A 26,056-nucleotide genomic window follows, 5' to 3' on the forward strand; every position below is an offset into this window, starting at 1 on the left:
GAACTATTAACCGCAGGTCTTGTGTAGAGAGCCAAACTTGATCTCATTGCTTGAGATGGGGAACTGCTCTCCTTTTCCTGTCAGTAAACTTTTTGTACAGTTTAGAAGCCTTCACAAGGGAGGAGCAGATCTCTTTCCAAATCTTGGAAAAGTGCTGCAAGGTGCAGTCAGCAGCTGGAACCTGTGAGGCAGGAAGAGGCTGAAATTTAGGAACTCAAGGGTGAAGTCCATAAGTGGCATAAAAGGGCATGGAACCAGATAAAGAATAGTACGAATTGTTGTGATTAAATTCCGCTCAAGAAAGCTGTTCAGCCCCGTTGTCAAGAGAGGAGGATACATATAAATGAAGAAATTACTCTTTCCGTCTGGCCATTAGACTGAGGGTGGTAGGTAGTGGAGAAATTAAGCTTGACTTGAAGTGAAGAACACAAGAAACGCCAAAACTTGGTAACAAACTGCACTCCCCGGTCAGATGATTTCCGGAGGTAGTCCATGGAGTCTGAAGATTTCTTATATGAATAATTGAGCCAACTTGGGAGATGACCGGTGAGAGGTATGAAGTGAGCCATCTTGGTGAACTGGTCAACTACCACTGACTCAGTCAAAAAGCTCTGTGATCAGAGGGAGAAGATAGCAGTTTTTAATGGTGATGTCATTCAGTCCCCTGTAGTTGATGCAGGGGCGCAGACCTCCATCCTTTTATTTTTTTTACGAAAAAGCCTGCATCAGTGGGAGAGGTGGAAGGGCAGATGAACCCTTTTTCCAACTTCTCTTGGACATAGTTAGTAATATCCTTAGTTTCTGGGAGCAATATCAGATAAATTCACCCTCTGGGAGGAGATTTCCCAGGGATTAAATCAATTGGACAATCCCATTCACGTGAGGAGGAAGAATACCAGCACCAGCTTTACTTAAATCATCAGTGAATTCTTGATAAGGAGAAGGAGGAGTATCCGGATGAGATGGTATTACAGAGCATACTAGAAGAACTTTCTGGAGACAAGAACTGAAACAGGAAGATCCCCAGGCGGTAATTTGTGAGGTTCTAAAGGTCGATTTGGGGATTATGCAGATGGAGCCAGGGCAAGCCCAGAACTATGGAATGTGAGGCCCTGGGTTTGACAAGGAAACTTAAAAGTTCAGACTGCAGAACACCAATCTTGACTCGCAGAGGTCGAGCCTAAAGGGTAATTGTACCCTCTAGGTTGTGGCTTCCATCAACCGCTGTGAGGTACATAGGATGAAGCAGACACTTGGTTGGTAATGTCGACCGCTGGACTAATTTGTATGTAATAAATTTGCCAGCTGCACCTGCATCCAACAGCGCAGAGACTTGCTTGAAGCACTTGACCACTTAAAGAGAAACTGAGAATGCAATTGGTTTTCTTTGGAGAGGAATGAACTTCCTAACTTAGCCTCTCCTTGCCAGGTGCGGGAGTTTCCTGGATGCATGGGACAATTGTTGAACTGATGAGAAGGAGCAGCACGGTATAGGCAGAGATTCTCAGACTGATGCCTTCGGTGTTCTCCCTGTGATAAGCGAGAACAGTTGATTTGCATTGGTTCCTATTTGGGAGGAGAATCTGACTGAGGCAAGACTGACGCCCAAGGTTTAGGATGAATGAATCTCTGTCTCTCAATAGCTACTTTTTAAAATGCAAATCCACCTTGGCGCACAGGGAGATCAAGTCCTCTAACTTGTCCGGGAGATCACAAGTAAAAAGAACATCTTTAATTTTGTTGGATAAGCCATTCCAGAAGGCTGCATAGATGCTCCATCATTCCAAGAGAGTTCTGATGCCAGTATTTGAAGCTGCACCAAATACTGGCCTACAGAATTTGAACCCTGGTGCAGATGTAGAAGGTCTGAAGATGCAGATGACACTCTCCCAGGCTCATCCAAGATGTTAGACTGGGATCCAAACTTTCCCATAAGGGAGAAGGCCAGTCTAAGGCGGATCCAGATAACAGGGGGATGATATATGTCACACGGGTATGGTCTGTAGGAAAATTGCTGGTTTGGAGTTCAAACTGTATTTCACATTAAATTTAGGAAACCCCTGCAATTGTTGGGGTTCCCATCAAATTTTGCAAGAGTAGGAATGTGCAGATGAGGTGCCGCTGAGGAGCCTGAAACAGTCAGTTCTTGCAAGAACTGTACCACCTGACCCTGTGTCACCTCTTGGTTTTCTAGGCGAGCAACAAGATGAATAAGCTTGATGCTCCAGATACTCCGGATAGTACTGTTGGGCACAAGGTAGCTGTCTATGGGTTTTTCCGGGGGAAAAAACAAGGTAGCTGTCTATGACGTCAACATGTTTTGTCTCAATTCAAATGGAGACTTTTTCAAAAATGTCTTGAAAAAGTCTCAAAAGCATTGACATCATAGACAGCTACCTTGTGCCCAACAGTACTATACGGAGTATCTGGAGTGGCAAGCTTATTCATACAGCACTTCCCCCAGAAATACCCAGCATTGATCACCCACGTGTCCAGCCTGACTACCCGTAGCAGTATCGTCCCCTGCTTAGTTCAAGCTGAAGAAGAGAGAAGCGGCTATCTCCTCACTATCAGTAAGTGGAGGAAGGCTACATCATGCCACAAATCTGAGTGCCCGGGCAGCGGTGAATTACACTGACGGGAGGTGTGGGAGCTGGAGAGTACATTACCATTCACTGTAAAACAAACGCTGGACAAAGTCGGTATAGATCTAAGGTATTGACATTTCATTATCTACGCTATATGAACTTTAATGTTCACCTTACATCTTTCACATTCCGGATGAATAATCCTCTATATAAATATAAGAGAACTGGCATGCTAATTTATCCGGGACTTTTAACAGCCGATCTCTGAAAACATTTAATAAGTGTTTTTAATCACTTTGTATCTACTTTTATGGCTACTTCAATGTCTGTTTGGTATTTATGTGAATATGTCTATTGAATAAGATAAAGTGTTACTATTTTTTGGAAGGTCTATGCACAGCTGTCTGTAGAGGTGTCCAGCCTCTTATGGAACGAGTATCAGTGAAAAAGGACAGCGCTGCATAAGGGTGGGGCAGGAGAGAGGTGGGGAAGAGAAGCGTTATGAACTTGTGGCATGGTGGTAAGAGAAGTGTTATGAACGCTTCTCTTACCCCCACCCCTCTCCTGCCCAAACCCCATGCAGCGCTGTCCTTTTTCACTAATACTAGTATCAATGCTTTGTCTGTTCCATCTCAGGATTACGATAATAGGAAGAGAAGAGTGAAAAAAGTATTGAATAACTATTTTCTGTATAAAAATTACTAGGGTTATTGCCCGACTCCCAGAAAATAAATACTGTTATCTCAGGGTGGCTGATTGGTAGATATGCTGTAACGTCCATATTACATTATTGTTCATTTCTATCGAGGAGACCTTTTTTAATTTAAGTTTTTTGAATTTTTTGTGTATGCAATACCAGTTACAAGTAGCTCAGTAGAGCTGAATGGGGGCTCTATAATGGTAAGTATAATAATGTAAAATTGCAGCAATAAACAACTTTTTATAACTGCTATAAAAATAGGCCCAAAAATGTCCCATATTAGAAATAAAAATGGTGAAATACAGTATTGTTTACTAGTTCTATAAATACTGAAGACATTTATCATGTAATGTTCTGCAGTTTTTGATGAACCAGGGGAGCGGAGGACAAGCAGATGTATTTACCACTGTAGCATTCTCCCTAGTAGGGAATGTTGGATTTTCCCTTCTAAAGCTGATACCACAAGATATTTATTCCAGTCAGGGTCAGGTTGAGGTCCTACTTCCATTCAGTGCTGAACTCTTGTTTAATATGATCACAAATACTGACTGGAATCTGGCAGGAGAACCAAAACTAATTAGCACCACGCTGGAGTCATGAAGGAATTTGGCTGAGAAACAAGAACATTTCATCAGTAAATCCAGTGCAGTCTCTTACTTCTCTCTGGTTTTAATCATGTAGCCACCGAAAGCCACGAGAATGACGAAAACCACCACAGCTCCCACGGGACCAATCTTTGCCCAAATGAAGTTGCCTATAAGGGGAGAAGAATTAGTGAGAAGTTGTGTAACTGTAAATAGACAGGCTGTATGGTATTGGTTGGGGTGATATGATGACAGACTTAGAGCTCATCTGCTCGCCATGAAAGACATTGTGTCTGATTCTGAGTCACCCACAATGCCAACGTCAGACATAGTTGAGTGATTATTTTCTACTATGCATGCATCTTAGCCGGAATGAGCATGTGCCTTGAGTCCATGTGCACAGAGTCGCAGTTGTGATTGAGATGCACAATATCTGAAATGTCATTGAAAAGTTCTGGGCTTTCCTGAGCAGTGGCTGGGAGGTCGCTAAACAGAAGCACGTAGATGGTCTGTCTTATGGGTGTGTTATGGGAGTGTTGCGAGTGTGCCGCTGAAGTTGTTAGGAACTCAAATGCTTAATCGCTCACGTTGATGGAGTATTGCGCCTAAGTCCTTGAACATTCAGACACATAGGTGTACACCAGGGCTTGTAGCTGTTGGAAATTATATGTGTACAGATGCTGATATTTCAGAGTAACACACCAGTGGATGACTCAAACTATGAATAGCCCAATTACTTAACCAGTGGTGTTGGTTAATTCATAGATAATAGGTACAGCCGTACTCCCTGTTACATGCACACTGATGATGGAGCGGAGCAGGGTTTCGTACAACTCACCAGGCGGTAAGTGTATGCTGCTTGCGTGTAGTGATGCAGGGTTTCTGGAACAGCTCTATATCAGGTCATTAACTAGTCTGTCTTAGGAGCTAAATAGGAGACTACTGTCTCCCACCATGTCACTCTACACAGTACTCAGTAAAGTTAGACTCTAGCAAGAGAAGTAAGGGTAACGTTGCCCTTCCACTAGCAGACCTCAAAATGACAATGTAATCGCGCAGTCATTTGTCAGTCTGTGATGTGCCTTCACTGAACGAGCAGTCATTCAGTGCAGGCACATCAATCATCTGCAAACATGCTGACCCTGATGTTATCATCAGGTTGTCCAGCATGTTTGCCCAATGATAGATGTCCAAACGACCATCACTGGTCATTTTAGACACTTTTGCAAACTATCTGCAAAAAGATTTATGATTGATTGAACGATAACGATATCGTTATCGTTCAATCGCTCAACTTATTTGTCTAGTGGATGGGCACCTTTAGGCAATAACTGTATACAATCTCAGTCTGGCTATGTCAAATTTATTTTAACAGACTCTCAACTTAACCAATACATCAATTATATTCCCGACAGACAATGTATAACCTCAATGTAATTTTACTGTGCACAACTATAACAGACAAATTTACTATTTTTATTTTACAGGAACTCTGGATCTGATGGGATCGTCGGGTTCAACCAGATTTCCTGTAAAGAAAAATCGTAAAATTGTCTTTGTGATATGGCAAGCTGAATACAACATGGATGTTGACTGAAACTATAGACAAGAGGTTTTGTATTTTTTAAATTAATAACTATGCCTTTAATAAACTGAATTTATTTGTCTGTGCTAAAATCTTCATTAGTGCAACCTTTGCAATATTTAAGGAAGTCTGTCCAGCTGCAGGCTAGGTCTGGCTTAGCCACCAAAATGTGGTGAGCCAGTTACCAGAAACATGGGGAAGAAAGAAGTCTGTACAAAGGTTAAATGATTTTTAGTGCTATAAGTCATAATCATATGATAAAGTGATAACGTAATTATGATGATAAGTTTGGATACCTTCCATTAGGGAGTATAACTTGATTTTATTGGTTTTATGCCTTTAGGGGAGTATGACGATGACATTTGTTTGATTGGTTTATGTAAGAAATCATATTTGGTATATAACTCTTGTACAATCAATGTATTGGTGGCTTGCAATTATATTTTTGCCAGCTCTGTACAGACGTACATAATAAAATCTTCAAGGAGACTTCACCATGTTCTCATTACTGCCAGTTCACTGTTATAGTTGTGCACAGTAAAATTACATTGAGGTTATATATTGTCTGTCAGGAATATAATTAATGTATTGGTTAAGTTAAGAGTCTGTTAAAATAAATTTGACATAGCCAGACTGAGATTGTATACAGTTATTGCCTTACCCTTACCTCTCTGTAGACATGCCTAGCAACAGGACCGAATACTCACTTAATCCCGCTTACTAGAGCAGCGGGGTTCTACATTTGGGTTCACGAACAGGATCACAGCAGTCTCTGTGAGGTAATTCTCTCTCCGTTCCCAGTCAGTCCCAGTGCTTGTCTGTGAGCTCTACCCCGGCCGCACCTCTGAGCCAAATAGGTCTGCCTCCTCTCCCAGCTCGTCCGGGCTTCCCTTATTACCAGTGGATAACGGAAGTTCTGGTAGCTTCGGAGCTCTGTCTGCAGATTATCGCGTCTCTGGCTGCTGCCTGCTGTCAGGTAGATGCGCAGGTCTAGTCCTCCTCTCCATTACCCCGGGACAGCAACTGCCAACTGCTGCTCCCTTCCAAATGACACTGGTCATGTGAGCTGCTCCTGACCACCCGAGCAGCCACAGGGACTGCTAGGAATTGTCCACACAGTGTTATGGTGCATACACACGGTCAGATATGTCAGATGAACGATTGAACGATTTTACCAACGATTTGAACGATTTAACGATTTTAGGCTGTATTAAAATGAATGGAATCGTACAAATCTGACTGCAAACACATCAGATGTCAGATATCATTACCTGACAAGTGGGAACATCACACATCGTTCATCGTTGCAGGCTCACATATCAGATTTTCTTTCAGATATGAACGATTGAACGATTTTTAAAATCGTTATCGTTCAGATCTGACAGAAAATCTGACCGTGTGTATGCACCATTAGTCATAATACCTTGCATAGCAGGATATTACATCAGAAGTAATCTGTGGCCATCTTGGAACAGGGCATGAAGTCTCCCTGGAGCAGCAGGAAGACAGACGTCTGTGCAGAAGCAAACTCCTCTTTCCACAGTAGTGGTATTTGCATAAAGTTGCAGAAGTAATACCAGCAAAAGATGCAGACACGTACACTACAGCATCTCAGGGCTGTAGCTAGGGTAGTGCGGCCGGTGCCATCGCACAGGACACCACTGGTCACAGGGAGCTGTTTGGGCCTATCAAATTTCTGTTTATTATCATTCTTGCTTGTAGCTTTCTTTTATTTCATCCCCAGCATCTCCTGGCCTCCCCTATATCTTCCCTGGCCCTTCCCCATGAGGCCATGGCCCTCTCTCAGGTGCACTATATTATGTCCCTATTTATCCCCAGCATCTCCTGGCCTCACCTATCTCTACCCTGGCCCTTCCCCATTGAGGCCATGGCCCTCTCTCAGGTGCACTATATTATGTCCCTATTTATCCCCAGCATCTCCTGGCCTCCCCTATCTCTTCCCTGGCCCTTCCCCATGAGGCCATGGCCCTCTCTCAGGTGCACTATATTATGTCCCTATTTATCCCCAGCATCTCCTGGCCTCCCCTATCTCTTCCCTGGCCCTTCCCCATGAGGCCATGGCCCTCTGTCAGGTGCACTATATTATGTCCCTATTTATCCCCAGCATCTCCTGGCCTCACCTATCTCTACCCTGGCCCTTCCCCATTGAGGCCATGGCCCTCTCTCAGGTGCACTATATTATGTCCCTATTTATCCCCAGCATCTCCTGGCCTCCCCTATCTCTTCCCTGGCCCTTCCCCATGAGGCCATGGCCCTCTCTCAGGTGCACTATCTTATGTCCCTATTTATCCCCAGCTTCTCCTGGCCCCACTATCTCTTCCCTAGCCCTTCCCCATGAGGCCATGGCCCTCTCTCAGGTGCACTATATTATGTCCCTATTTATCCCCAGCATCTCCTGGCCTACCCTATCTCTTCCCTGGCCCTTCCCCATGAGGCCATGGCCCTCTCTCAGGTGCACTATCTTATGTCCCTATTAATCCCCAGCATCTCCTGGCCTCCCCTATCTCTTCCCTGGCCCTTCCCCATGAGGCCATGGCCCTCTGTCAGGTGCACTATATTATGTCCCTATTTATCCCCAGCATCTCCTGGCCTCACCTATCTCTACCCTGGCCCTTCCCCATTAAGGCCATGGCCCTCTCTCAGGTGCACTATATTATGTCCCTATTTATCCCCAGCATCTCCTGGCCTCCCCTATCTCTTCCCTGGCCCTTCCCCATGAGGCCATGGCCCTCTCTCAGGTGCACTATCTTATGTCCCTATTTATCCCCAGCTTCTCCTGGCCCCACTATCTCTTCCCTAGCCCTTCCCCATGAGGCCATGGCCCTCTCTCAGGTGCACTATATTATGTCCCTATTTATCCCCAGCATCTCCTGGCCTACCCTATCTCTTCCCTGGCCCTTCCCCATCAGGTGCACTATATTATGTCCCTATTTATCCCCAGCATCTCCTGGCCTCACCTATCTTTTCCCTGGCCCTTCCCCATGAGGCCATGGCCCTCTCTCAGGTTCACTATATTATGTCCCTATTTATCCCCAGCATCTCCTGGCCTCTCCTATCTCTTCCCTGGCCCTTCCCCATCAGGTGCACTATATTATGTCCCTATTTATCCCCAGCATCTCCTGGCCTCACCTATCTCTTCCCTGGCCCTTCCCCATGAGGCCATGGCCCTCTCTCAGGTGCTCTATCTTATGTCCCTATTTATCCCCAGCATCTCCTGGCCTCCCCTCTCTCTTCCCTGGCCCTTCCCCATGAGGCCCTGGCCCTCTCTCAGGTGCACTATATTATGTCCCTATTTATCCCCAGCATCTCCTGGCCTCACCTATCTCTTCCCTGGCCCTTCCCCATGAGACCATGGCCCTCTCTCAGGTGCACTATATTATGTCCCTGTTTATCCCCAGCATCTCCTGGCCTCCACTATCTCTTCCTTGGCCCTTCCCCATGAGGCCATGGCCCTCTCTCAGGTGCACTATAATTTGTCCCTATTTATCCCCAGCATCTCCTGGCCTCCACTATCTCTTCCCTGGCCCTTCCCCATGAAGCTATGGCCCTTTTTTGGGTGCATTATGTCCCTTTAAAAAATGAGGGGGGCGCCAGTGCTCTTTCTAGTTACGGCTCTGCAGCATCTCACTCCCAATTAGACACATTATGAGAGATACTTAACCCAGTCCTGCTATTGGGACATAACAACTCATCCTACAAACGTAGGGCCTAATCCTAAACCACATGTAGGCCTGAATCTAGCAAATATCGGCATACTGTGCTTGTGGCTACATATCTCTATTTGCAACATACACACATTACAGAATGGCACAGACATCAGGTCTTTCTCTGTGGCTGCTAAATGGGTATTTCTGGGCGGCCAGAGAAGCATTTCCTGTGTTTGTCGTGCGTATGCATTCTGGACGCCAAATTCAGATGGCTCTCCTGGACCTAGCATGGGGTTAGTGCCCATGATAATGATGAGGGCAGCTCTTGCGTACAGTAAACAGTGAGGTGGTGCTAACACATACATGTGTCTGCATTAGGACGTGCGTATGGTCACATTGACAAACCATTCGCCATCAGAATGTGGCCACAATCAGCTTTGCGTTTGACTCAGAATCAGGCGCTTAATCTGGACATAATTAACAAATGAAATAAAACATGGCTTGCCTGTGACTATCATTATTATTTTCAGGAGAAGTGTTAAATTGATAAATGAATTATTAAAATGGAAATTAAAATAATAGTAAAAAATAGTAAATTATTGAAAATAAAAAAAAAATAATCATTAAGATTAAAAGGAAAAGCTAAGTCAAAATAGAGTTAACAAATGACTGTTTTAGAATTAAAAACATGTTTATTTATATCAATAAAGCAACATTTTTGCTTATTTAACCTTTTCCATATTGATCCAAGACTGCAGAGCTCACTTACTAACATTGAATTTAGATGCAACATTTTAGCCAATTAGCGTTTATCTGGCTTTCACCAATTACTTGTTATGGCTCTGTCCACATTTCTGCACCTAAACTCAATGTTGTTACATGAGACTTTGTGTGATTAGATGTGTGGGATGGACATTTACAGAAATATGGCAGCACCTACTATACAACTTCTGGTTGTTTTCTCTGATTTATACCTTGTCATGGTATAGCAGCTATAAGGAGAGCATCGATCACTTACTGGAGTCCTGGAATAGAAGCTCATGGACCTTCTTGCCATACAGGTTGCTGGCAGAGCACAGGACAACTTTGGGCAGCTCGGTCTCCTTCTGAAGGGTCAGGATACTGCTCACCATGTAGCCATTCCTCTGGGAATGCACATACTCCGTGTTCAGTTCGCTGACTGTAAAATTCTTCTCAGGGATCTCAAACATAATATATGGATCAGGATTGGACTTGACCGTGCACATACACTGGACATTGTCCTTGGTCACTGTGCACTTCGATTCAGATAAAACTAATGGCGAAACTAAAAAAAAATAGGAACAAATTATTTGTAGGACAAAAAAATATTTACCAGCATGTGTTATAGGATAATTCCACTTATGTGGCTCTTTTTTATGTGTCAGATACCATCCCTAGTAAAGTGTGTAGTATCTTATCTATGTATAGAGTTCACATGCATTATCAAGTAGCAGTAATATGAGGTCGTGTAGCTGTAAGAATCCATCAGCACAGAAGGAGAACAGGTATGAGGATATGATGTCTTTGTTTCCCTGTAATGATGCATGTATTACCACCAAGAAATAAAATACATAATCAACATACTGGATGCTCCATTGCTATAATGAAGGTAACATCAGAACATAACATCTTCCACACATCTAATGTACTAACATGCACCATGGCTGACATGCTAGCATTATTTCCTCAGTTTCTACATGGTGAAACTTCTAATGCTGCAGAATTATGGAGACAATAATAGCTTGCTCAGTTTACTCATTCTATTGAAGCTATGGGGGCAACGTCTGCTCGCAGTGTGGCTGCTCCTCCATGCTATAATACAACTGTATGCGTGACGGCCGGGACCGGTATCAGTGCTAGTCTTCTCCTCCTATACAGATGAAACAATGAGCTGTGTGCCATGCTGACGGATTGAATAGAAGATACATGCTATTCATATTTGCCTACCCTTCTGATTCGGCTGGGAGCCTCCCGAAAATCGCGTACTGCTCCCGGCCACCCCCTCCACGCCCCCCCCCCTCAAGAATCCCCCGCAGCAGGGGGGGCTGGTGACGCAATTCTCACCTAATCATGTCATATTGACCCCGCCCCCTGCTTCACAATGCCATTAATCTCGGCATTGTGTAGCGGGATGGGGCCAAAATTACGCGATCCCGTGGCCATGGCACCTTCTCCGCCCACAAATGCCAGCCACGCCCCCTTGATTTGCCAATCTGGCTGCCCCCTCCCAGAAGGGGCAGCAAGAAAGTTCGCAACCCTGATGCTATTGGCTAATTAGCATCATCCGGGACCCACTCAGTTAGCAAATATGAGTCCTGCAGCACAATATCCGAGTACAGCAGGCGTATGCTAACTACCAGTTACGGTGCATGTGCGTGGCCAGCCTACTTTGCATACTGCCATCATGCTCAGCCCCCGTCACATCCGGAATCGTGCATGCGCAGTCCGGATTTTAGATGGGGCTGTGGGGAATGCGAGGCATTTAATAAGTTTTGCGGAGCAGTGAGAGGCTTGTCAAGAAAACGGGAGCAAGTATGTGCAAACAGAATCTGTTGATGCAGATATTATAAGATTAAGAATTCTTGCCAGGAAATGTCAGTTCCATGATGTTGAAGATGAAATGGGGCAGGGGCTAATCGCATGTAGCACTTGTGGAAAGTTGCCCAGACATGCTCTTAATCTGAAATGACGCTGGCAGAGCTGTAGCAATATACCAGAAGTCTTGAAAATTCAGAAACACATACTAAGGACATGGGTGTATATCTACAAAAGGCTGATTTTTGAGTTGATTTTTATGTTGATGTCAATCGACTCAAAATTGGTTGAATAAATCACTGGCCAAATCTCTCTTTTACTAACATTCAATTTTAAAATCAATTTCAAAATTAAATTTGATGTGTTATTTGGATTTGGCTGGTGTAAATGCATTCTGCTTTGAACTGAATGCAAATACAACCTAAAAATCGAATTGAAACACTATGATCTGTTCAGGCTTTTTATGCGTAAAAGCAGCCAAATATAAAAAAAAAATGGTGTGGGGTCCCCCCTAAACCCATAACAAGCCCTGGACCTTTTAGCCTGTTATGGTAACAGAAAATCGTATGGAAAATCCGGCGTGGGTTTCCCCCTATTTTCCATTAACCAGCACCAGGCATTTTTTGGGGGGGTGTCCCACTTTCCAAGGATTGCACGTCTTGGGTTGTGTGTCCTCTTGCTGTGGCATTACTACCTGGCTGGTTCAGCCTGGTTTTGGTTAATGGAAAAAAGGGGGAAACCCACGTCAGATTTTCCTTACGATTTTCTGTTACCAGAACAGGCTAAAAGGCCCAGGGATGGTTATGGATTTAGGGGGAAACCCACGTCATTTATTTATTTTATTTGTAACTATTTAGCTGCTTTTAAACCTAAGAAACATGCACCGATCCTAGTGATCTGTGCATGCTTCTCCCAAACTCTCCTCCCTCAGGCAGGTGTATTACTTTGGGTGGTTTGAAAGCCGGATTTGAAGTGGATTTATATTCGATTTCCAGTTCGACTGTTAGTAAATGACGGGATCTATGTAAAAGTATCAATATTTTGTTAATGTTTCATTTTGTTTGGGATTCTGTTTTATAGTCAATTTTATATTCAATTTTGCCTTTAGTAAATCCCTGATTTTCAAAATCAAATGAAAATTGACTAGAAATAAACTAAGATCGAAAAAAAAACAAAATCAACCTTTAGTAAATATATCCCATTGAACAGAACATGAACCAGCTGAACGTTTGCAATAAAATACATGACACAAGTAGTAATCCATACTTGCCCACTATTGAAAAAGCATTTAAGGAAGATTGTAAAAGGGAATCCGGATGATTTACCGACACCAGCATACCTGAAGCAGTGGAAATCCCGATCATCCTCATGTAAGTATTAGCTAACCTAATTCTACCTCCTAGCCCTCCCTTAGGGGTGCCTAACCCTAACCTCCCCCCCCCAGTACCTAACCTTAAACCCCCCTCTAAGTGCCTAAACCTAACCCCCCCTTCCCCGCTGCCTAAACCTAACCTCCCAGGGGGGTGCCTGACCCTAAGTCCCCCCCACACAGCTATCTGCGCTCGGCGCCCGGTGTCCCTTCGATCGGGATGCCGGGTGTCGGTCTCCCGGCGTATATCTAATGACAGGCGTCGGCATATATCGACGCCTGTCTTTAGGCCCTTGCCGGGAAATGACCTAATCCCGACCCCTGGCTTCCCGACTGCATACCTTGTGAAAGCAACAGCTATGAGCGCAGCGGCAAAGTGGACGTGTACTGCTACATCTGAGAGGCGTGTCATTAAACTGACTTACATACAAATGTAAAGGAGCCCCAAATCTGTTAGTGAGATCTATTTGTTGATGAAAACACACTGATACATTTCATGGCTTTCTCATGTATTGTGTTTCACAAGTGGTTCAATATAATTGTCCAAGAGTAACCTTATATGAAAATGCATGTAGCCATAATTCATTGGGCCTGACAGGTTGGATCGCAACTGCAATTACACATGCTATTGGCCAATTGTTGCATTCTGTGCATGCATCGCAGTGCGTATGTGCCAACCTACCACTGTGATCGGGACTGCGATCGCAGTGACTAGGCAGACCCATCGTAGAGTGATTGACAGGAAGTACGTTTGTGCGTGGTGAGTGCTAGTGCGTCTGAATGCCGTTGCAGGGACGTGCATAAATTATCCACTGCGATGGCATATGCAGCTTGAGCTTTCACTGCGTACCGGAAAGTTAGCATTTCTGAGGTAAGGTCTGACCTTGGGCACCCAGAGCATGTGCGTGCTATGACGTCCCCCCCCCCAAGTGCTCCAGGGAGGAGGCGGGACCATATGGGATTAAAGTAAAGAGAAGTAAAAATAAAGATATGGGGCAGCATCAAAGTGGGGCATGGAGGGCTAAATATATTCCGCCTTCTTCCCCCTGTCTATCCATCCTCCTGCCCCAGCCTTCTAGCCTCCGCCGTATCACTCCTGTAGTAGTACCCCTTATGCAGGGCCCTCTGTAGTAGTGCCCATATGCATTGCCCCCTGTAGTTGTGCCCATATGCAATGCCACATGTAGCTGTGCCCATATGAAGTGCCCCCTGTAGTGGTGCCCATATGCAGTGCCCCCTGTAGTTCTGCCCCTTAAAGTAAAGCCCCTGTAGTTCTGCCCATTAAAGTAGTGCCCCCTGTAGTTCTACCCCTTAAAGTAGTGCCCCTGTAGTTCTGCCCCTTAAAGTAGTGCCCCCTGTAGTTCTGCCCCTTAAAGTAGTGCACCTGTAGTTCTGCCCCTTAAAGTAAAGCCCCTGTAGTTCTGCCCATTAAAGTAGTGCCCCCTGTAGTTCTACCCCTTAAAGTAGTGCCCCTGTAGTTCTGCCCCTTAAAGTAGTGCCCCCTGTAGTTCTGCCCCTTAAAGTAGTGCCCCTGTAGTTCTGCCCCTTAAAGTAGTGCCCCCTGTAGTTCTGCCCCTTAAAGTAGTGCACCTGTAGTTCTGCCCCTTAAAGTAGTGCCCCTGTAGTTTTGCCCCTTAAAGCAGTGCCACCCCAGTATTTACCTGATCCATCGCGGCCGTCGTCCGGGCTGTCGTTCCTGCTGCCATGCTGACTGGATCTAACTAGATCCAGCAGGCTCTTCAGCGCGCGGGTGACGTCATGACATCACCTGTGCACTGTATCACTGGGAACAGTAGTGTACAGTAGTGAATCAGCCCCAGTGCCATTTGTGTACAGTAGTGAATCAGCCCCAGTGCCATTTGTGTACAGTAGTGAATCAGCCCCAGTGCCATTTGTGTACAGTCGTGAATCAGCCCCAGTGCCATTTGTGTACAGTCGTGAATCAGCCCCAGTGCCATTTGTGTACAGTCGTGAATCAGCCCCAGTGCCATTTGTGTACAGTAGTGAATCAGCGCCAGTGCCATTTGTGTACAGTAGTGAATCAGCCCCAGTGCCATTTGTGTACAGTAGTGAATCAGCCCCAGTGCCATTTGTGTACAGTAGTGAATCAGCCCCAGTGCCATTTGTGTACAGTAGTGAATCAGCCCAGTGCCATTTGTGTACAGTAGTGAATCAGCCCCAGTGCCATTTGTGTACAGTAGTGAATCAGCCCCAGTGCCATTTGTGTACAGTAGTGAATCAGCCCCAGTGCCATTTGTGTACAGTAGTGAACCAGCCCCAGTGCCATTTCCCTGCATTGGTTATAAGGCACAATGGGCCTGGTTTAGGTTGGATAGTAACTGTGATTACACATGCGGTCTGACTGCGATTATATGCTTATCCATTGCAATTGCTATGCCGTATTGGCCTCGGAAGCGATCGGAGGCTTCCTTAGCCTCTGATCACTTCACAGGCTAGCCTTCACAGTTGCAGTGGGGAAGCAACTGCCCGTCACCGCGAAGCCGCTGCAGGGGTCGTTGTTACGCCACTGCCCTGTTTTCTGCCCCCCTAACCCCCAGGGCCCCCAACGCACAAGTGGTTCAATATAATTGTCCAAGAGTAACCTTATATGAAAATGCATGTAGCCATAATTCATTGGGCCTGACAGGTTGGATCGCAACTGCAATTACACATGCTATTGGCCAATTGTTGCATTCTGTGCATGCATCGCAGTGCGTATGTGCCAACCTACCACTGTGATCGGGACTGCGATCGCAGTGACTAGGCAGACCCATCGTAGAGTGATTGACAGGAAGTACGTTTGTGCGTGGTGAGTGCTAGTGCGTCTGAATGCCGTTGCAGGGACGTGCATAAATTATCCACTGCGATGGCATATGCAGCTTGAGCTTTCACTGCGTACCGGAAAGTTAGCATTTCTGAGGTAAGGTCTGACCTTGGGCACCCAGAGCATGTGCGTGCTATGACGTCCCCCCCCCCAAGTGCTCCAGGGAGGAGGCGGGACCATATGGGATTAAAGTAAAGAGAAGTAAAAATAAAGATATGGGGCAGCATCAAAGTGGGGCATGGAGGGCTAAATATATTCCGCCTTCTTCCCCCTGTCTATCCATCCTCCTGCCCCAGCCTTCTAGCCTCCGCCGTATCACTCCTGTAGTAGTACCCCTTATGCAGGGCCCTCTGTAGTAGTGCCCATATGCATTGCTCCCTGTAGTTGTGCCCATATGCAATGCCACATGTAGCTGTGCCCATATGAAGTGCCCCCTGTAGTGGTGCCCATATGCAGTGCCCCCTGTAGTTCTGCCCCTTAAAGTAAAGCCCCTGTAGTTCTGCCCATTAAAGTAGTGCCCCCTGTAGTTCTACCCCTTAAAGTAGTGCCCCTGTAGTTCTGCCCCTTAAAGTAGTGCCCCCTGTAGTTCTGCCCCTTAAAGTAGTGCACCTGTAGTTCTGCCCCTTAAAGTAAAGCCCCTGTAGTTCTGCCCATTAAAGTAGTGCCCCCTGTAGTTCTACCCCTTAAAGTAGTGCCCCTGTAGTTCTGCCCCTTAAAGTAGTGCCCCCTGTAGTTCTGCCCCTTAAAGTAGTGCCCCTGTAGTTCTGCCCCTTAAAGTAGTGCCCCCTGTAGTTCTGCCCCTTAAAGTAGTGCACCTGTAGTTCTGCCCCTTAAAGTAGTGCCCCTGTAGTTTTGCCCCTTAAAGCAGTGCCACCCCAGTATTTACCTGATCCATCGCGGCCGTCGTCCGGGCTGTCGTTCCTGCTGCCATGCTGACTGGATCTAACTAGATCCAGCAGGCTCTTCAGCGCGCGGGTGACGTCATGACATCACCTGTGCACTGTATCACTGGGAACAGTAGTGTACAGTAGTGAATCAGCCCCAGTGCCATTTGTGTACAGTAGTGAATCAGCCCCAGTGCCATTTGTGTACAGTAGTGAATCAGCCCCAGTGCCATTTGTGTACAGTCGTGAATCAGCCCCAGTGCCATTTGTGTACAGTCGTGAATCAGCCCCAGTGCCATTTGTGTACAGTCGTGAATCAGCCCCAGTGCCATTTGTGTACAGTAGTGAATCAGCGCCAGTGCCATTTGTGTACAGTAGTGAATCAGCCCCAGTGCCATTTGTGTACAGTAGTGAATCAGCCCCAGTGCCATTTGTGTACAGTAGTGAATCAGCCCCAGTGCCATTTGTGTACAGTAGTGAATCAGCCCAGTGCCATTTCCCTGCATTGGTTATATATATCTGATTTTTTTTTCCCCCAAGTATATAACAGCTACATAATGGGGTAATGTGCAATCAGGAAGATGGCCGGGGGTAAATTTACTAAGGTGAGAGTTTTTAGAAGTGGAGAAGTTGCCCATAGCAACCAATCAGTTTCTAGCTATTATCTTCTAGAAGGTGCTAGTTAAATGTTAAGTAGAATCTGATTGGTTGCTATGGCAATATCTTCACTTCTAAAAACTCTCACCTTAGTAAATTTACCCCCTAGACCAGAGGTAGCCAACCCTGGTTCTCAAGAGCTACCAACAGTGCATGTTTTCCAGGTCTCCTCACAGAATCACAAGTGAAATAATTAGCTCCACCAGTGGATCTTTTTAAATGTGTTAGTGAGTAATGACTACACCTGTGCACCAGCTAGCCACCAGCCAGATGGCTACCCCTACCCTAGACTCTTCAGGGAGTCAGGGAGATTGCTACTATTTCAGGGAGTCTCCCAGGATGCAGTAATCTGGAGACCAGTAAATCTAGATCATGTTACAGGTGTGGGCGCTCCTACCTAGATTACAGATACTGTCCTCAGTCTGCAAATCCAGGGAAACCAAATCACACTGTGGGGTAGATGTATGAAGCCCAGAAACTGTATCAGTGCACGTTATGTGCGCTGATGCCGCTTCTCCCCGATGTATGATCGAGGTCTGGGTGGTAAATGACAGAGGCGCTATGTGCCCGTCATTATCGTTGCTGCTATCTACAAGATAGCAGCTCCGAGCAGCAGGGCCATATACGAACGGTCATACCGCATGACCGTTCGGCCGGCTGTAGCTGCCGTTATCGACAGCTGCAGCCTTGCGTTGTCCTATCCCCACAGCAGGGACAGCGCCGGCTCCAGGGCTGCACGTGGGGATCTCGCCAGAGGGGGGAGTTAACGCTCCCCCTCTCCGGCCGATGAGATGTTCTTACATCTCATCAGTAGTGCTTACTCTTTTGCCTCGGTAAAGTGGCGAAGCGGGAAGCATTATAGCGGCACGTTAAGTGCCGCTATCATACATCTACCCCAGTGAGTGTTCTACCCGGTGGCTGTGTGTTTGTTTTAGCAGCCAATGAGAGTCAGACAGACTCTCATTGGCTCCTCCACCCAGGGCCGGACCCGGGCTGGAACTCACTCATGAGCTCTGCCTTTCAGCTCCCACTGTGGGTGAAGGGAGAGATGCCATGACGTTTCTCCTATAGTGCCGAGTGGGACCAAAGGAGCGGATGACGGTGGGCGCAGGAGCAGGGATTCAGGTAAATATAATGTGTGTCTGTGTTTTATGTGTAAGGGGCACTCTATAGGGGGCACTTAGGGGGGCTGGGCGGAGTACATGCCCTGGTGCTGTGGGACCGGCGGCACAGGTTGAGGGGCACTGCCAGCCAGGTCAGTGTGTAGTGTGGACCACACGTACTACACAGTAAAAATAAACACACCGCAGCCAGTGCCGGATAATACACAGTGCGTGTACTACTAGTCAGACAGACTCTCATTGACTGCTGCACCCAGGGCTCATGAGCTCGCCTACAGGCGCCCACAGTGGGTGAAGGTAGAGACGTCATGACGTCCCTCCGATAGTGCCAAGCGCGACTGAAGTAGTGGATGGTGGCTGGCGCAGAAGCGGGGATTCCGGTAAATATAATGTGTGCCTGTGTTTTATTGCAAGGAGCACTGTATAAGCGGTACTACTGTGTGCACTGTATAATGGGTACAACTGTGTGCACTGTATAAGGGGCACTACTGGGGGGGCTGCATTAGGGGCACTACTTGGGGCACTGCATGATTTGCAATACAACAGGGGCACTGCATAAGGGGCACTACTACTACAGGCATGCATAAGGGGAACTACTACTGGGGGCATTGCATAAGGGACACTACTATTGGGGGCATTAAGGTGCATATGGAATGGAAAGAAATGTTTCCAGGGTGACGAGAAAAGTCCACTTTTTCATCACGCACTCCCAATTCCACTCATGTCATACATGACATTCCCAATTCCACTCCTGTCATACATGACACTCCCAATTCCACTCCTGTCATACATGGCACTCCCAGTTCCACTCCTGTCATACATGACACTCTCAATTCCACTCCTGTCATACATGACATTCCCAATTCCACTCCTGTCATACATGACACTCCCAATTCCACTCCTGTCATACATGACACTCCCAATTGCACTCCTGTCATACATGACACTCCCAATTCCACTCCTGTCATACATGACACTCCCAATTCCACTCCTGTCATACATGACAGTCCCAATTGCACTCCTGTCATACATGACACTCCCAATTCCACTCCTGTCATACATGGCACTTCCAGTTCCTCCAGTTATACATGACACTCCCTATTCCACTCCTGTCATACATGGCACTTCCAGTTCCTCCTGTTATACATGACACTCCCAATTCCACTCCTGTCATACATGACACTCCCAATTCTACTCCTGTCATACATGGCACTCCCAATTCCACTCATGTCATACATGACACTCTCAATTCCACTCCTGTCATACATGACACTTCCAATTGTACTCCTGTCATACATGACACTCCCAATTCCACTCCTGTCATACATGACACTCCCAATTCCACTCCTGTCATACATGACAGTCCCAATTGCACGCCTGTCATACCTGACACTCCCAATTCCACTCCTGTCATACATGACACTCCCAATTCCACTCCTGTCATACATGATACTCCCAATTTCACTCCTGTCATACTTGGCACTTCCAGTTCCTCCTGTTATACATGACACTCCCAATTCCACTCCTGTCATACATGGCACTTCCAGTTCCTCCTGTTATACATGACACTCCCAGTTCCACTCCTGTCATACATGACACTCCCAGTTCCACTCCTTTCATACATGGCACTTCCAGTTCCTCCTGTTATACATGACACTCCCAATTCCACTCCTGTCATACATGACACTCCCAATTTCACTCCTGTCATACACGACACTCCCAATTGCACTCCTGTCACACATGGCACTTCCAGTTCTTCCTGTTATACATGACACTCCCAATTCCACTCCTGTTATACATGACACTCCCAATTCCACTCCTGTCATACATGACACTCCTAATGCCATTCCTGTTAAACATGGAACTCCCAATTCCACTGCTGTCATACATGGCACTCCCAGTTCCACTCCTGTCATACATGGCACTTCCAGTTCCTCCTGTTATACATGACACTCCCAATTCCACTCCTGTCATACATGACACTCCCAATTCCACTCCTGTCATACATGACACTCCCAATGCCACTCCTGTTATACATGACACTCCCAATTCCACTCCTGTCATACATGACACTCCCAATTCCACTCCTGTCATACATGACACTCCCAATGCCACTCCTGTCATACATGACATTCCCAATTCCACTCCTGTCATACATGGCACTTCTAGTTCCTCCTGTCATACATGACACTCCCAATTCCACTTCTGTTATACATGGCACTCCCAATTCCAATCCTGTCATACATGACACTCCCAATTCCACTCCTGTCATACATGACACTCCCAATTCCACTGCTGTCATACATGACACTCCCAATTCCACTCCTGTCATACATGACACTCCCAATCCCACTCCTGTCATACATGACACTCCCAATTTCACTCCTGTCATACATGACACGCCCAATTCCACCCCAGTCATACTAGACATTCCCAATTCCACTCCAGTCATACACGACACTCACAATTGCACGCCTGTCATACATGGCATTTCCAGTTCCTCCTGTTATACATGGCACTCCCAATTCCACTCCTGTTATACATGACACTCCCAATTCCACTCATGTCATACATGACACTCCCAATGCCACTCCTGTTATACATGGCACTCCCAATTCCACTGCTGTCATACATGACACTCCCAATTGCACTCTTGTCATACATGACACTCCCAATTCCACTCCTGTCATACATGACACTCCCAATCCCACTCCTGTCATACATGACACTCCCAATTTCACTCCTGTCATACATGACACGCCCAATTCCACCCCAGTCATACTAGACATTCCCAATTCCACTCCAGTCATACACAACACTCACAATTGCACGCCTGTCATACATGGCATTTCCAGCTCCTCCTGTTATACATGGCACTCCCAATTCCACTCCTGTTATACATGACACTCCCAATTCCACTCATGTCATACATGACACTCCCAATGCCACTCCTGTTATACATGGCACTCCCAATTCCACTGCTGTCATACATGACACTCCCAATTGCACTCTTGTCATACATGACACTCCCAATTCCACTCCTGTCATACATGACACTCCCAATCCCACTCCTGTCATACATGACACTCCCAATTGCACTCCTGTCATACATGACACTCCCAATTCCACTCCTGTCATACATGACACTCCCAATCCCACTCCTGTCATACACGACACTCCCAATTGCACTCCTGTCATACACGACACTCCCAATTCCACTCCTGTCATACACGACATTCCCAATTCCACTCCTGTCATACACGACACTCCCAATCGCACTCCTGTCAAACATGACACTCCCAATCCCACTCCTGTCATACATGACACTCCCAATCCCACTCCTGTCATACATGACACTCCCAATTGCACTCCTTTCATACATGACACTCCCAATTCCACTCCTGTCATACATGACAATCCCAATTCCACTCCTGTCATACATGACACTCCCAATTCCACTCCTGTCATACATGACATTCCCAATTCCACTCCTGTCATACACGACACTCCCAATTGCACTCCTGTCATACATGGCACTCCCAATTCCACTCCTGTCATACATGACACTCCCAGTTTCACTCCTGTCATACATGACATTCCCAATTCCACTCCTGTCATACATGACAGTCCCAATTCCACTCCTGTCATACATGACAGTCCCAATTGCACTCCTTTCATACATGACACTCCCAATTCCACTCCTGTCATACATGACACTCCCAATTCCACTCCTGTCATACATGACACTCCCAATTTCACTCCTGTCATACATGACACGCCCAATTCCACCCCTGTCATACTAGACATTCCCAATTCCACTCCAGTCATACACGACACTCCCAATTGCACTCCTGTCATACATGGCACTTCCAGTTCCTCCTGTTATACATGACACTCCCAATTCCACTCCTGTTATACATGACACTCCCAATCGCACTCCTGTCATACATGACACTCCCAATCCCACTCCTGTCATACATGACACTCCCAATCCCACTCCTGTCATACATGACACTCCCAATTGCACTCCTTTCATACATGACACTCCCAATTCCACTCCTGTCATACATGACAATCCCAATTCCACTCCTGTCATACATGACACTCCCAATTCCACTCCTGTCATACACGACATTCCCAATTCCACTCCTGTCATACACGACACTCCCAATTGCACTCCTGTCATACATGGCACTCCCAATTCCACTCCTGTCATACATGACACTCCCAATTTCACTCCTGTCATACATGACATTCCCAATTCCACTCCTGTCATACATGACAGTCCCAATTCCACTCCTGTCATACATGACAGTCCCAATTGCACTCCTTTCATACATGACACTCCCAATTCCACTCCTGTCATACATGACACTCCCAATTCCACTCCTGTCATACATGACACTCCCAATTCCACTCCTGTCATACATGACATTCCCAATTCCACTCCTGTCATACACGACACTCCCAATTGCACTCCTGTCATACATGGCACTCCCAATTCTACTCCTGTCATACATGACACTCCCAATTCCACTCCTGTCATACATGACATTCCCAATTCCACTCCTGTCATACATGACAGTCCCAATTGCACTCCTTTCATACATGACACTCCCAATTCCACTCCTGTCATACATGATACTCCCAATTCCACTCCTGTCATACATGGCACTTCCAGTTCCTCCTGTTATACATGACACTCCCAATTCCACTCCTGTCATACATGGCACTTCCAGTTCCTCCTGTTATACATGACACTCCCAGTTCCACTCCTGTCATACATGACACTCCCAGTTCCACTCCTGTCATACATGGCACTTCCAGTTCCTCCTGTTATACATGACACTCCCAATTCCACTCCTGTCATACATGACACTCCCAATTTCACTCCTGTCATACATGACATGCCCAATTCCACCCCTGTCATACATGACATTCCCAATTCCACTACAGTCATACACGACACTCCCAATTGCACTCCTGTCATACATGGCACTTTCAGTTCTTCCTGTTATTCATGACACTCCCAATTCCACTCCTGTTATACATGACACTCCCAATTCCACTCCTGTCATACATGACACTCCCAATGCCATTCCTGTTATACATGGCACTCCCATTTCCTCTGCTGTCATGCATGACACTCCCAGTTCCACTCCTGTCATACATGGCACTTCCAGTTCCTCCTGTTATACATGACACTCCCAATTCCACTCCTGTCATACATGACACTCCCAATGCCACTCCTGTCATACATGACACTCCCAATTCCACTCCTGTCATACATGGCACTTCCAGTTCCTCCTGTTATACATGACACTCCCAGTTCCACTCCTGTCATACATGACACTCCCAGTTCCACTCCTGTCATACATGGCACTTCCAGTTCCTCCTGTTATACATGACACTCCCAATGCCACTCCTGTCATACATGACATTCCCAATTCCACTCCTGTCATACATGGCACTTCTAGTTCCTCCTGTCATACATGACACTCCCAATTCCACTCCTGTTATACATGGCACTCCCAATTCCAATCCTGTCATACATGACACTCCCAATTCCACTCCTGTCATACATGACACTCCCAATTCCACTGCTGTCATACATGACACTCCCAATTCCACTCCTGTCATACATCACACTCCCAATCCCACTCCTGTCATACATGACACTCCCAATTTCACTCCTGTCATACATGACACGCCCAATTCCACCCCTGTCATACTAGACATTCCCAATTCCACTCCAGTCATACACGACACTCCCAATTGCACTCCTGTCATACATGGCACTTCCAGTTCCTCCTGTTATACATGACACTCCCAATTCCACTCCTGTTATACATGACACTCCCAATTCCACTCCTGTCATACATGACACTCCCAATGCCACTCCTGTTATACATGGCACTCCCAATTCCACTGCTGTCATACATGACACTCCCAATTGCACTCTTGTCATACATGACACTCCCAATTCCACTCCTGTCATACATGACACTCCCAGTCCCACTCCTGTCATACATGACACTCCCAATTGCACTCCTGTCATACATGACACTCCCAATTCCACTCCTGTCATACATGACACTCCCAATCCCACTCCTGTCATAAATGACACTCCCAATTGCACTCCTGTCATACACAACACTCCCAATTCCACTCCTGTCATACATGACACTCCCAATCCCACTCCTGTCATACATGACACTCCCAATTGCACTCCTGTCATACACGACACTCCCAATTCCACTCCTGTCATACACGACATTCCCAATTCCACTCCTGTCATACACGACACTCCCAGTCGCACTCCTGTCATACATGACACTCCCAATCCCACTCCTGTCATACATGACACTCCCAATCACTCCTGTCATACATGACAGTCCCAATCGCACTCCTGTCATACATGACAGTCCCAATTCCACTCCTTTCATACATGACACTCCCAATCCCACTCCTTTCATACATGACACTCCCAATCCCACTCCTGTCATACATGACACTCCCAATTCCACTCCTGTCATACATGACATTCCCAATTCCACTCCTGTCATACATGACAGTCCCAATTGCACTCCTTTCATACATGACACTCCCAATTCCACTCCTGTCATACATGACACTCCCAATTCCACTCCTGTCATACACGACACTCCCAATTCGACTCCTGTCATACACGACATTCCCAATTCCACTCCTGTCATACACGACACTCCCAGTTGCACTCCTGTCATACATGGCACTCCCAATTCTACTCCTGTCATACATGACACTCCCAATTCCACTCCTGTCATACATGACATTCCCAATTCCACTCCTGTCATACATGACAGTCCCAAATGCACTTCTTTCATACATGACACTCCCAATTCCACTCCTGTCATACACGACACTCCCAATTCCACCCCTGTCATGCATGACAGTCCCAATTGCACTCCGTTCATACATGACACTCCCAATTCCACTCCTGTCATACATGGCCCTCCCAATTGCACTCCTGTCATACATGACACTCCCAATTCCACTCCTGTCATACATGACACTCCCAATCCCACTCCTGTCATACATGACACTCCCAATTCCACTCCTGTCATACATGACACTCCCAATTCCACTGCTGTCATACATGACACTCCCAATTCCACTCCTGTCATACATGACACTCCCAATCCCACTCCTGTCATACATGACACTCCCAATTTCACTCCTGTCATACATGACACGCCCAATTCCACACCTGTCATACTAGACATTCCCAATTCCACTCCAGTCATACACGACACTCCCAATTGCACTCCTGTCATACATGGCACTTCCAGTTCCTCCTGTTATACATGACACTCCCAATTCCACTCCTGTTATACATGACACTCCCAATTCCACTCCTGTCATACATGACACTCCCAATGCCACTCCTGTTATACATGGCACTCCCAATTCCACTGCTGTCATACATGACACTCCCAATTGCACTCTTGTCATACATGACACTCCCAATTCCACTCCTG

General features: G+C 46.3%; 1 protein-coding gene across 2 annotated transcripts in view; it reads right to left on the reverse strand.

Moving 5' to 3' along the window:
- Window positions 1–26,056, reverse strand: part of MAG (myelin associated glycoprotein) — a 241,989-nt gene that overhangs the window by 17,488 nt on the left and 198,445 nt on the right. For both annotated transcript variants that reach the window (XM_088447082.1, XM_088447081.1), the window contains exons 8-9: window positions 10,144–10,431; window positions 3,946–4,042 (exon numbers count right to left, since the gene is read on the reverse strand). In XM_088447082.1, coding sequence (XP_088303208.1) covers window positions 3,946–4,042; window positions 10,144–10,431 — 385 coding nt within the window. The remainder of the gene's footprint in view (window positions 1–3,945; window positions 4,043–10,143; window positions 10,432–26,056) is intronic.

Source organism: Taudactylus pleione, unplaced genomic scaffold (genome assembly GCF_031769625.1).
Source record: "Taudactylus pleione unplaced genomic scaffold, aTauple2 ptg000417l, whole genome shotgun sequence".
NCBI classification, from domain to species: domain Eukaryota; kingdom Metazoa; phylum Chordata; class Amphibia; order Anura; family Myobatrachidae; genus Taudactylus; species Taudactylus pleione.